General features: G+C 40.9%; 1 protein-coding gene across 1 annotated transcript in view; it reads right to left on the bottom strand.

Moving 5' to 3' along the window:
* The window catches only part of LOC137286505 (CAAX prenyl protease 1 homolog), a 15,027-nt gene extending 6,936 nt beyond the window's left edge, over positions 1-8,091 (bottom strand). The window contains exons 1-6 of the mRNA XM_067818419.1: positions 7,951-8,091; positions 6,651-6,797; positions 5,669-5,755; positions 4,313-4,429; positions 3,856-4,008; positions 2,385-2,526 (exon numbers count right to left, since the gene is read on the bottom strand). Of these exons, the coding sequence (XP_067674520.1) occupies positions 2,385-2,526; positions 3,856-4,008; positions 4,313-4,429; positions 5,669-5,755; positions 6,651-6,797; positions 7,951-8,034 (730 nt within the window). The 5' untranslated portion in view covers positions 8,035-8,091. The remainder of the gene's footprint in view (positions 1-2,384; positions 2,527-3,855; positions 4,009-4,312; positions 4,430-5,668; positions 5,756-6,650; positions 6,798-7,950) is intronic.
* Between the last annotated feature and the right edge of the window lie 5,663 nt (positions 8,092-13,754).

Below are 13,754 nucleotides of genomic sequence, written 5' to 3' on the forward strand. Positions count from 1 at the left end.
TTCTTTGGTATGTCATTCTTATGTATTTCCCAGGGTTCTGGGTAATTTTAAGCCAATGTGAAAGCAGTTACCATGAAATATTTCTGCATAAACAATTAACGTCCTCATTTCAATCAATACTAAACAAAAATAAAAACATTACACTCGTTTCAAAGTCAATAATTGGAACAGTTTGGAAAATGGGTTTGAAATAACAATTGTATTCGATTCTCTTGTCATTAAAGATGCCATAGCATACAGATCATGTTTGTCATGGAATCGGTTCCACCGGCAATGCGACTATTATGTCCATGATCAAAAACTGTGAGTCACAACTGAGTAAGTCATGTCAATATCAGGTGTGTCCTCCATGGGAGTTCACAACTGGGATACAGCGTCTCCTCATGGATTGGATGATGCGTCTAAACACAGCTTGGGGAATGCGCCACCATATTTGTACCAACATGGCACCAAGCTCCTGCAAGTTCTGTGGAGGATTCCTTACTTGACGGAGCTGCCTGTCTAACACATCCCACACATGCTCTATGGGGTTGAGGTCGGGAGATCTTGAGGGCCACTCCATGGTATTGACACCAGCGTTCCTGAGGAAATTCGTTTTCAAATTGGCTGTATGAGGTCTGGTGTTATCCTGTTGGAAAGTCAGACCTGGGCCATGAGCTGCCATGAATGGCAAAAAGCTCTGGAACGAGCACCTGATCCCTGTATGCTACCTCATTAAGGTTTCCCTGGATGACAATGAGTCTGGATCGAGCATGACCGTTGATAGCACCCCAAACCATAACGCTACCGGCCCCAAATCGATCCATCTCCTGTACGCAACACTGCGTTCTCCTCGTCTTCTCCAAACTCTAACCGTTCCATCAGCAATGGTTAATGTGAACCTTGATTCATCACTAAACACAACCCTATTCCAATCTTGCTGGGTTCATCTCAGGTGCCGTCATGCCCAGAGAAGATGTTGGTGTCGATGGAAACAGGTTAGAATTGGTCCATGATATGGTCACTGTGCATGACAACGAGCAGAGCGCAGGCGACTTTGAATGGTTTGGGCTGTCACTCGACCTCCAGTCTAAGTAAACTTATCCTCAGTACTTTTTGTTACACGCCACTACTGAGTCTAACAAAACCTTATGGGACGTCGCGTCAGGTAACCTTTGAGATTGACCAATCAGAAAACAGCTTACCAAATCGCGAAAGTGCACATTCGCACATAACTTTTGAACATGTATCTTGAAAAGGTTCGTACCCAAACAATTCTGAATGCTATTTAGTGTACGCTCGCTTCCGGGTGATGCACACGGCGTACGTACAACCATGACAACGGTGAGTAAACAGTCGTTGAAAACAGTGGTTTTGGCAATATTCAAGGATGTTATCTTGCGGAAATACTAGCTAATGGTAACCATGTCAAAAGAAACCCAAAAGCGTATACATGTATACTGCAAAATAACTTTGGTCATTGGTCAATCAAAGGGTTATCTGACACGACCTTCTAGGTTTCGTTAGACTCAGTGGTGGAGTGTAACGAAATACACTGAGACTAAGTTTGCTAGACCTCCAAACAATACATTCCCAGTGGATGTGGCAGTGACAAACCGATTACACAAATGACGTCAGTGCTACTGCATGTGACGTCCCACGTGGTCGACTAGGACAGGGGCGGTCAGCTGTGGTGCCAGTTTGAAGGACACGTGTCTGGAGATTATGGATGGTCTGTTGACTGCATCCCATAACCCTCGCAACATCAGTGACAGACATTCCCGTATTCAGCATGCCAATGGCACGCTCACGTTAAATGTTTGACAGTCGTGGCATTGCAAATTAATGAATAATTAACTGTAAAACCATGTTTTTCTGAGATGACACTCTACTCTGCTACCGTGAGATCAACTGCATGTGTATCAATAGGTCACGTGACTTGTGGCACATGGAAACGTGATTTTAGCGTGCAGTGCTCTAGTACGTGCTACATAGGCCCAACCAGTAGAATGAATGTGTGACGTAATGCCCTTGACAATGCATTTAACCAAAATCACAACAAGAACTCTTTCAAGAAAAGTTTCAAAACACTATTTGAAAAATAATGAGTGTCAAGTTTTTATTTTTGCTGAGTTTATATGCCCTGCCTTCAGAGATATACTTTCAACAACATACAGATATATCTCACATCATGGTGATGTACCAATATTGCATCTATATGGCATCGATCTGTAAATAATCAAGTCTGGAGCAGACAGTCCAGTGATCAACAGTATAAGCATAAAATCCATGCAGTTGACGTGTCAACAAGTTGGTGAGTCTGACCACACGATCCCATTAGTTGCCTCTTATGACAAGTATGGGTTACTGAAGACCATTCTAACCTTAATGTTCAAGAGACACACCTTCAACTACATACAGCTTCTTGAGAGGAAAAGAGATACTGTCGGCCAATTTTTCAATCTGATTCCGTAGTGGTCCATCGGGAAGGGGAGTAAACTTATCAAACAGTGGCGCAATATAATCAGCATAGATTGTGATAAGTACCTGAAAGACAACATTCAAAACCATTAGACCACCCCTCAACATGGTGAAGACATTTTCACACATCACCAAGGTGATGAAGCGAATATGTCAACTTTGAGACAACTCCAAGACCTGCTCTACAGCATGGCTCCAATTCTCCCATCTAGAACAAAACTCTTTTTTCACATTTTCTATCAGCATGGACCAATCTGCCACAATACCTTGGCATTGCGTCACAATCTCAATCTCTGAATTTATCATCAGCTTGAAATGAATAAGTACTCACAATGATTTTCATGAAAACACTATACGATGGTGTTGGCATATTCACGGTCTTGTTTATGCATGTATTAAAGAGGATTTTGATTTGTGATATATGAATGCGTCCATGAGCTCCACACGTTATGTAAGTGAGTGAGTTGACACAAATAAATATGATAGGTACGTGACTTAAATTGCGTGACAGGTCGCTTCAGTTTTCATTTTTTGTGGGAGGTGTACATTATTGGAGGGGAATCCCGCAGCCTGGATGCGACTCTGCATATGTCAGTATACCTTACGGAAAGGTAACTGCAATATGCTTTTCTTGTTCTGATAAAATGGTTATGTGACATGACAAGATATGATATGTTTCATTTTTTCAGAGCGTTCAACCAAATCTACAAAGTACAAGCAGATTCATTCGTAGAAAGACATTTCTGTGCACATTTCACTGATGAATGGTGTAAACACAGAAATGACTTTCCTCTTAGATTAGTTTTTCTCCCGTTTCCCTGACTAAGTAATGATTGTAAAGAGATACAGGATCAGCTCGTACTATCAGAGAAAATCAGACGAACATCTTAATTCCCAGTATATATCAGCTTTTTATTGTGACTCAATGCACACCCTTTTTCTGTATGCACAGATCTACATTTGACCGTGTAACATCACATGAACAAGCGTTTCATTAAGGGAAGGGAGGTAACTCATGACATTCCAAGTTGTATTGGTTTGTTTGATGTTTAAAGCCACACTCACAGTGACAAAGCAATATTCCAGCTATATGATGGCAGTTTGTAAATAATCGAATCTGGACCAGACAATCCAGTGATCAACAGTATGAGCATTGATCAGCACAGTCGGGAACAGATGACATGTGTCAAGCAAGCCCGCCACTCTGACCACCTAATCCGTTAGTTGTCTCTTACGACAAGCCTCTTACTGAAGGGCAATATTCTAACCCAGACCTTCATGGGCCTTATACTGTTTAGGATAATATCATTCTGACACAGATGACAGCAGTTATTAACAAAAGGAAACTGTAACTATGATACAGAATTAAAATCATTCTAGATATGACTAACTTACCAGTGAGACAATGAGTGTGAAGAGCCAGGCATAGATGAAGAAGTAGTCTCCGCCAGCCTTGATGATGTAGACAAGTGAGGCAGTGATGGGCAGTGTGATCAACTGCATCACCACAAACTTCTTGGCCTGATCTTTGAAGAAGAAACCTAGAGTCTGGAACATAAGAGAACAGGGTTGCAGAAGATCAATTCTAACCCGCATTTTCACAACTTGGTAACTCTCTTGAGATCCACAAGTATAACTGAGGGGAAATACATTCAGCAAATTAAAATTGTGAAATGAGATTTGCTCACTGACATCTTACGAACAAAACAAAATTCTGTACAACGACATGAAAATTTATTGCCTAAGCCAGAATTTAGAAAGAGGCCACCAGGGGAGATGCACGGCATGTGGATAATATACATTTCGGACACAGTCTGCAGTGCTGGGGTTCGCTGATGGAAAGTCAATTTACCTGTTTGTTAAAGCCATGTTTTTCTTCAACAACAAATGTGCTGTACAAACTCCATGGAAGAGAGGTGAACGTTGAGTACAGCATCCAAATGATGGTGAACACCACTGACTGTAGGATCTGAAATTCACAGGATGGCAAACAGACTGTCGGATCTGTTTTATGGAATACACAAGATAGTGAACAGACTACAGGAGCTGTTTTATGGAATGCACAAGATAGTGGACAGACTGTCGGATCTGTTTTATGGAATACACAGGATAGTGAACAGACTGTAGGATCTGTTTTATGGAATACACAGGATAGTGAACAGACTACAGGATCTGTTTTATGGAATACACAAGATAGTAGACAGACTGTAGGATCTGTTTTATGGAATACACAGGATAGTGAACAGACTACAGGAGCTGTTTTATGGAATGCACAAGATAGTGGACAGACTGTCGGATCTGTTTTATGGAATACACAGGATAGTGAACAGACAGTAGGATCTGTTTTATGGAATACACAGGATAGTGAACAGACTACAGGATCTGTTTTATGGAATACACAAGATAGTAGACAGACTGTAGGATCTGTTTTATGGAATATACAGGATAGTGAACAGACTACAGGATCTGTTTTATGGAATACGCAAGATAGTGCACAGACTGTAGGATCTGTTTTATGGAACACACAGGATAGTGAATAGACTACAGGATCTGTTTTATGGAATACACAGGATAGTGGACAGACTGTAGGATCTGTTTTATGGAATACACAGGATAGTGCACAGACTGTAGGATCTGTCTTATGGAATATACAGGATAGTGAACAGACTACAGGATCTGTTTTATGGAATACGCAAGATAGTGCACAGACTGTAGGATCTGTTTTATGGAACACACAGGATAGTGAATAGACTACAGGATCTGTTTTATGGAATACACAGGATAGTGGACAGACTGTAGGATCTGTTTTATGGAATACACAGGATAGTGCACAGACTGTAGGATCTGTCTTATGGAATACACAAGATAGTGCACAGACGCACAGACTGTAGGATCTGTTTTATGGAATACCTAGAATAGGGGACAGGCAGAAGGATTTGTTTTATGGAATACATGGGACAGTGGACAGACTGTAGGATCTGTTTTGTAGAATACACAGGATAGTGGACACACTGTACATGATCTGTATTATGGAATACACATGATGGTGAACACATTGTAGGATCTGTATTATGGAATACACAGGATGGTGAACACCACTGACTGCAGAGTGTGAAATACACACAATGCTGAAAAGAGTGTAGAATCTGTACTGGAGAAAACTCAAGATGATTTGACTTATCTGAAACGTGTCAGCAGATCATCCTACCTCGTAGTCTGGTCCATATCCATGTCTGGCAATCATTCCTCCTGCCACTGACCACACGAAGGGCATCCCCCCAAACACAAGGATCAACTACAAAAGAGACACCCTAGTATCATTCCTCCTGCCACTGACCACACGAAGGGCATCCCCCCAAACACAAGGATCAACTACAAAAGAGACACCCAAGTATCAACATAAGTCTAATATCCACTTTTAAAGGGAAGAAGTGGCTTTGTGGTTAAAGCTATTGCCTGTGAACAAGTTGAGTTCAGTTATCCTTGTGGGTTACAAGGTACAATATACAGTATCACATCGTGTCTCGGGAAATACAGGGTTTTATCAGTCCCTTGTAAGGTTGTATTCCCCGAGCTGGCGCTTGGGGTATACAACCTTACGAGGGACTGATAAAACCCCTTTTCCTGAGACAGGATGTGATAACGCATTTATCTAGCTGAATGCTTTCACTAAATCAAAACAAAACAACACGCATCGAATCGACTTGCTGCCATGTTGACACCAGCTGATCGTATGACCTCAATGCACCGCACGTTACTAAAGGCTTGTCGATGCACGCTTTTCTCACTTCGCGTCATCACCGAGGTGAAGCGGGCTGATATGACTTCGTAGCGGGAGTACACGACTTTTATACTACCGCTCGTGGATCGTGATGGATGTACATGGTATTTTATCAGAGTCAAACTCGACATTCTTACATGAGGCTAGATAATGTGCAATATCCATTTATTGTGTTTCAGATGGTGGATTGTTGCCAAAAATGTATTCACATTCACTCACTACTTTGAAAAAAGTGGTACAAGTACCTCTTTGCATATAATAAGTTATATCGTAAAAATCTGAGTTGAAAAATGTCAAAGATATCTTTTTATCAACACACTTTTCATCATGTTTACAACATGACATGACGTTTGAGCAGCTTGAATCTGGACACTGTGACGTACACAACAACTAAGGACTCTACACTTACCGTTGATTCAATCTGGGAATACAAGTCATGATAGAAGCTGAAGTTACTCTTGTCCAGCTGATACAACCGAGCTTTCTCAAATGTCTCAACATCAAGTACATTCTCAAGGGCACTTGGCACCTTCTTTGCTGTTTTGTACACATTTCTCTGAAAATAGAATGTTGTTTCTGGGGATGCAATAAATCCATGATGAGGGAAATATCACACATATAACAAATGAATATTATTATTATTTAACAAATAGAACAAAAGTTGTTACATAATTCAATATATTCAGTGAAACGATAACAAATTATATTTTTGACACATTTTATCAAGCTGACTGTGTTAATTCATCATTACAATGACAACATACTGGTCACAATAGTGCGACTGTTATCCACTCTGGTGTGGTTATATTCCATTTGGAATATCTTGTTTTGATTAAATAACAATCAAATTCAAGTAAAACACTTCATTACAAAACAAGAACCATGGACATATGACTTTACTATTCATGAAAAAGTAACTGATTTCATGAAGGACTCTGTTCCATTCATTGATTACACAAGTTTATCATACAGCCCTACTTCTCCTTGGATTGAATCCTTGCACTAACTAGACCACAAAGGATATTAACATCCTATGATTTGGTTTGCTTATTGTTAACGTGGCACTCAGCAATATTCAAGTTGAATCACAGCTGGCTGTAAATAAAGAGTTTGAATTAGACTATACCATCGAAGTCTAGGTCCCTGTTCAGGAAAATAATAATTTTGAGCTTGGTATTCGCCCACCCCTATCCCCTACCCCAAAACAACACATCCTGCTTTGATGCTTTGAATCGTTTGATTTGAGATCAGGCTTAGACTCGTAACATAATGTGGAAGATATTTAACTTCTAGGGGATTACATCAGAAAATCACTACCGCATGGAAAGTTATTTACAAAAATGAAGCATGTTCAGTTTCAAGAACTATCGAGTCATGTTATGAAAGTTTAATAACCTGACTCGAGAATTCTTGACATTGAGCAAACGGGGAAACCCGGAAATAACTAACCAACACTTAATCAACCTACAATTTTGCGATCATGTGAACAGATGACACATTCCATGTTGAATACTTGTCAAACCTAATTTACGTTTGAAGAGGGTTTTCTTCGAGATAAAGATGATAATGATCAGGCTGATAAAGGTTTTCAAACCTTTGTATAGACGCGCGTTTGGGTATCCAATATGGGGGTTCACCCGGCATGTCTACCGGTTTCGCCCTGCGAACCGAATTCGTACATAAACTACTGAGTGGAAACTGCATTTTACCTGGCGAGATGAAAGATATGTTTCCCAGAGGTAAACAAACCACAGGAAACAAACAACCGATTGAAATATGAGTGACTCGTCCATGTCTGCGATTAATCAAAAGATAGTGCAACAGTAATGAGAGTTGTCTGCCCCAAAGGTAGACAATCTGTAAACCAAAGTTCTTTGGAATACCACTAAATATGTCTTGTATTACGCTGTGCTCGTCAGTTCGCGCATACGAACACAAATCTTGATATAAATCTCACCTTTGATGTAAATAAACTAAGTTATTACACCAGAATTAAAAAGTACATGATCGTGATGTGGACGGTTGCTCACTATATTAATCACTGGATTGCAGGGTCAAATTAATTATCGGGTGCCCCAAACTAATAGCGGCGTTAAACAATATTCATAACATGTATGTAAATTACCATGAGTGATGATTTATCGCAATAATCGTCGCTGTCACACAGTTGTTTTCGTAAGTTTGGATCAATCTGGCTTTTTAGTTCAACATTCTCAGACACCCGAATAACTAGCCACTGTTTTCTGTTACAGATTATTGAAATCATAAACAAAGAATTTTTTAAGACTACTTTTTGCATAGCTTACACACCTTTACTAGAACACGGGTTTTAACCGAACCAAACACTAACGGTTTTTAAAATGTGTAAGTTAAAAATTCAATCGTGAAAACGCTCGTCTGTAATGTCTATAATGAGACCGCATGTATCATATATGCTTCGTTGTGGGGCAGGACTGAAGTCCTAGAAACTCTCAGGTGTCAAGCTGCCAAACATGGTCACTCTCTCTCCGTTGCTTAATTAAGTTCAGCGATTTGTGACCTGAACTCTCTGCACTTGACTACACGCCAATACTAAGTATAAGGAAATGATATGAAACGAATGGCATCACCCATAAGTGTGTAGCTGGTGCAACAGTTCACAGAACCTCCTGTGTGTGTCTGGATTCAGAACCATCAGGTATGGCCTTTGTATTCTACGCAGCCACGAAATGGACCAATCTCCGCCAGTCTTAGAACTGCACAAACCTTTTCACCATTCAAATAATATCTGAAAACCTTTTTTGTTCCCAGCAGCACACTCACAAGGCTAGCCCAACTCCCGATGTGAATGGCATACTGTTTAGAGCAGCGTCACTCAATCATAATCCTTTCGATTAAAACTACTCATGGCGTTGATTTGTATACATTGTTTTATCACAGAAACAGCAGAAAACATGACTAATTTGGATTTCAGGAACCGCTTCCATAATAAAACCATTCACGATTGCCAAGTAGGGCTATACAAGACATTTGTCTTTGAACAAAATGGATTAATGGACATATATAATACAGAGACCTTTGGACAGGGACATATAATAATGAAAACTAAACTAACATAAATTATCAAACACTCTCTCTTACCAAACCGAACCCGCCCATTTCCCTTAACCTCAGTCTTTTAGAAACGTCTCTTCTATATGTAGAAATATACCTAAGCAGAATCTCCATAGCGACGCCGGAAGTTCCTATTCCATACGCCATGACGGATGTCACCATGCAAGTGACGTCATAGACAGAGACTCGCCAAGAAGTCGCCCTTACATAGTTTTGTCTCGTGGTGTAAACGCACAGAATGTCTACTCTGGCTTCAGCCGCTTCAGCATTTGCTGCACAGACATTAAACAAGTAGGTGAATGTGTGAGTGAGCTGGGTGTTACGCCGCTTTTTAGCAATATTTCAGTAATAACACGGCGGGGGCCCAGATATGGCCTTCACACATTACAGCCATTTAGGGAATCAAACCCGGACCATCGCGCGACGAGTGAACGCTTTAACCATTTGAAAACCCCGAACATGTAGGCATAGGTTTCTTAACTGCATCGGAAATCTGAAATAGTTAAGGATTGTTCTTCGTTGTTCTGTACTTTATGGTTGGTTTTGACAAATTACTGTACCAGAAAGGACAACATTTTTGTTGCCTACCAGAAACGATTTTATGAGTCAGATCATATCATAGCGACACAGACAAAGAGTTGTCAGTGAATAACCCTGAAGTTTCTTACGTAAAACGTTTCTGTCTCCGTTCAGTAGACCAAAACATTTGTACACGTGTTTACAATTATTATGTAAATTAATATTAAACTAGAATATGCCTTCAATCCGGTGGTGCCTACAAATTATGTTTTCTCAATTTTGCACCAACGTCGATGTATTCTACATCAATTTCACTTTGGAAGCGCCAGCTATTGTACTGTAAATTTCGCAATATTGTGCAAAATGCAAGATAACCCTCCTCTTCCACCATCGCCCCTCCCAACCAACTTCATCCCCCTAACACACACACACACACGCACGCACGCACAAACACACAAACACACATACACACAAAACACACAAACACACACACACATGCGCTGAAAGCCGACAGATGACAGTGTAACGGTCATACGAAGAGTTTTGTAAATGACTGCCGCTGAAACTATTAGATACTCCACAGTAAAGTTTCAGCTTCCTAGTAATTGTTGTGGACAACTGGACAGACGACACATTTTACAAACAAAACTATTTAAGATTCTGTTTCTGTTACAGATTTTCAAGTCACCATTACGGGTCTGCCATCAGTGCAACGTTGAAAGGTTTGGATAACGCGAAAGGATTTGGTAGTCTTTAATATCAGTATGGAATTTGTTAAGCTTAGGCATTTTCAACAGCGCTTGACTCATAAGTAAACAAGAGCAACATAAAGAAAAAAACCACATACACACAAACAAACAAACAGACAAAGAAACAAATAGGGACAAAAAAACCCCCCAAAAAACCAAACCCAAACAAACTGTCAACCCTTGTTAACTCATTCTCAGTATTGTTGATTTCATGACCTCTGCCAACCCCCTCTTGGTACCCATGAGTCGGTGTCTGTTGAGACAGGCTGGTACTCTCACCACAAAAGAACTCTTGCTTGATAATGTTTGAAGATTCACTTTGTGAGACTATCTCTGTATCCGTTGGTAACAGCTGATTCGATTATGTTTCTGTGATTTTTTTCAGACTTAGGATCAAAGTTTCATGATAACTCTAAACTTATCGGCGGCAGCTTGCTTGTGGGAGCAGGTAAGGTTAGGCCACTCAGCACCATTCGCCGCTTTCCGTAACTTACAAGAACAATCGTCATTATTCCGCAATAGCGACACGTGACCATCTCTTTGCCATTTATGCGATTGGGTTCCCTCTTAGAGCAAACGTGCAAAGCTAGAAGCATTGTCAACTTGTACAACTTTATTCTGAAGATTATTATTTTCCCTGTGAGAAAAACGACGTATATAAATATTACATACATCCTTTTAGGACGGACTCCGTTTCGGAAACATGTCGCGGAGTTGAATGCCATTGGAAAGTACAGTTTATTGACACGTTAGCATTTGAAAAAAACATTCTAATACAACAAACTGTTGAATATTAACACCACTTCACGTTTTAATTAAGTAAAGGAACATGTTCTAATGAAGTTTATTTTGTCTGTCCAACTTTCAGCAACTACTGCCGGTGCCTATTTTTTGTGGAGGAAGGTCATGCAGCCATACGCCATTCCTGCTTGGCAAAGATGGAGGGATGGGCCACGTGACAGCGTTTCCGGTGGCTATATTCCGGTAGGCGTCGGCTCGGAGTCATCAGATGATGGCGTTGATGACGTTGCAGCAGACGACGTGGATTACGATGGTGATGATGAATATGAGGAGTTGGCAACGGAACGAGGAAATGGATGCATCATATTATGAAGAGATATTCAAGTCATTCTTGTGCCAAAGTGGTTCATACCTGTGGGTGACTGACAGTCCAAAATGGTTCATGCATGTGGGTAACACACAGTCCAAAGTGGTTCATACCTGTGGGTGACTGACAGTCCAAAGTGGTTCATGCATGTGGGTAACACACAGTCCAAATTCTTTCATATGTGGAAGTAATTCACGGGAAACAGTAGATCAGGGCCCAGAAAGCGGCGTGTGCATGGAGGTAGTTCTTGTAGATAAGTGGTCCACGTGTTGAATCGATACTTCACGTGGTTCAAGTGATGCTTGTAGAAACTGATTCTCAGGTGCAAGCAATGTCTGTGGAAATGTGATTTTGTGAACAGGAGCTGCCAGTGGAATAGTGATTGACGTGGGCAAGAGATGCTTGTGGAAATGTGAATTTTATGGGCATGCGATGTCTGTGGAATAGTGATTCATGGTAGCAGTCGATGCCTGTGGAATAGTGATTCATGCAGCAATCGATGCCTCTGAAATAATGATTCGTGGCAGCAATCGATACCTGTGGAATAGTGATTCATGGTGGCAGTCAATGCCTGTGGAAAGTGATTCTAATGTGCCAACGATGCCTTTGGGAAAGTAAATAGGACAGGAGAGTGATGCCTTTGGAAACAGATTCTTATGGGCAAGTGATTCGGGACTATAGAGCATGTGCTACTTGCGGAAAGTACGTCTTATTGGCAAGTGATTAATATGGAAAGCGATTCTAATGGGCGAGTGCAGTCTGTGGAAAGTGATTCGTAGGAACAACTGATGCATATGGGAAATTGGATCTAATGTAAAACTGATGTCTATGGAAACTGATTCCAGTTGCCATGTCATGCCAGCAGAACAGTGATTTGTGCTGGAAACTGAACCAATTTCTCTTCGAGGGAGATATATTACTTCCCGAGTCATAACATGTTGGAACTCAGTATGAGACACAAAGGGAAGAAATACTGGGAAAAATCATTTGCTGATACGTTAGTTTTATGCATTTTTTAAAAAAAATAAAAAATAAAAAAATAAAAGCCTACCAAACATCACCATGTCGTGTTGATTGATTCTGCGATGTGATGATATGGCCTACCTACCTCCCTACCTACCTACCTACCCACCTACCCACCTACCCACCTACCCATCTACCCACTTACCACCTACCCACCCACCCAGTTGTGGTCATACGCTTCATGACCCGATGCCCATTTCTGTGACAGAAGACACGTTGGCATTTCTCAGCTGCTTGGCTCCTCTACATCGTCTGCCTCAGCTAACAGAAACATAGTGGGTTGTGTTTTTTTATACCAGCTATTTGACTGTTGCCTTGTATTAATCTGGACCAAACAATCAAGTGATTAAAATAATTGATTATTTCTGAACGACACACTCAGTAATATATTTGCTAAATGGCGTCGTTCTGTGAGTCTGGACAAGACAACCCAGGGGTCAACATTATGAGCATCGATCTACGCAATTGGGAGACGATGACCTGACCTGACCCGAACTGGATTTGTATTTGAATGTGAATTTGTAAAGGGCACGCACGCACGCACGCACGCACGCACGCACGCCATCCCCCGACCCGATCCCCCGCCAAATATCACAGACAAGAAAGAACCCCTATCTCAAGAGAATATAAATAAATACGAAAAGGAAACAAAACATTCTTGACATCCGGGGCCTACTGTAGTAGGCTTTGTTAGATATATGAGTTATAACCGCCTTAGCGCTAAGATCGTATTGTGCATGGGTGCCAAGAGGTTAAAGCCAGTCTCATTCACTCACCATTTATTTGATATTGTTCACGGCAAATCCTATAATCCTGATATCAGAAAGATCAAGCTACAAAACAAGGTCATGGAGAAAGGCCTACATTTGCTATATTACCCAGAGGCCTCTCTCCTGAAAAAAATACATTGAAAGGAACAACCAGGTGTGGATGGAGACGGCACAGCACGGGTAAATGAATCAGTAACTTTGTCGGCACTAGCACGTGCTGTAGGTGCTCCTAGCTCCTGACCACAGTTTCA

The sequence above is a fragment of the Haliotis asinina genome, chromosome 6 (assembly GCF_037392515.1).
Source record: "Haliotis asinina isolate JCU_RB_2024 chromosome 6, JCU_Hal_asi_v2, whole genome shotgun sequence".
In the NCBI taxonomy this organism is placed as follows: Eukaryota; Metazoa; Mollusca; class Gastropoda; order Lepetellida; family Haliotidae; genus Haliotis; species Haliotis asinina.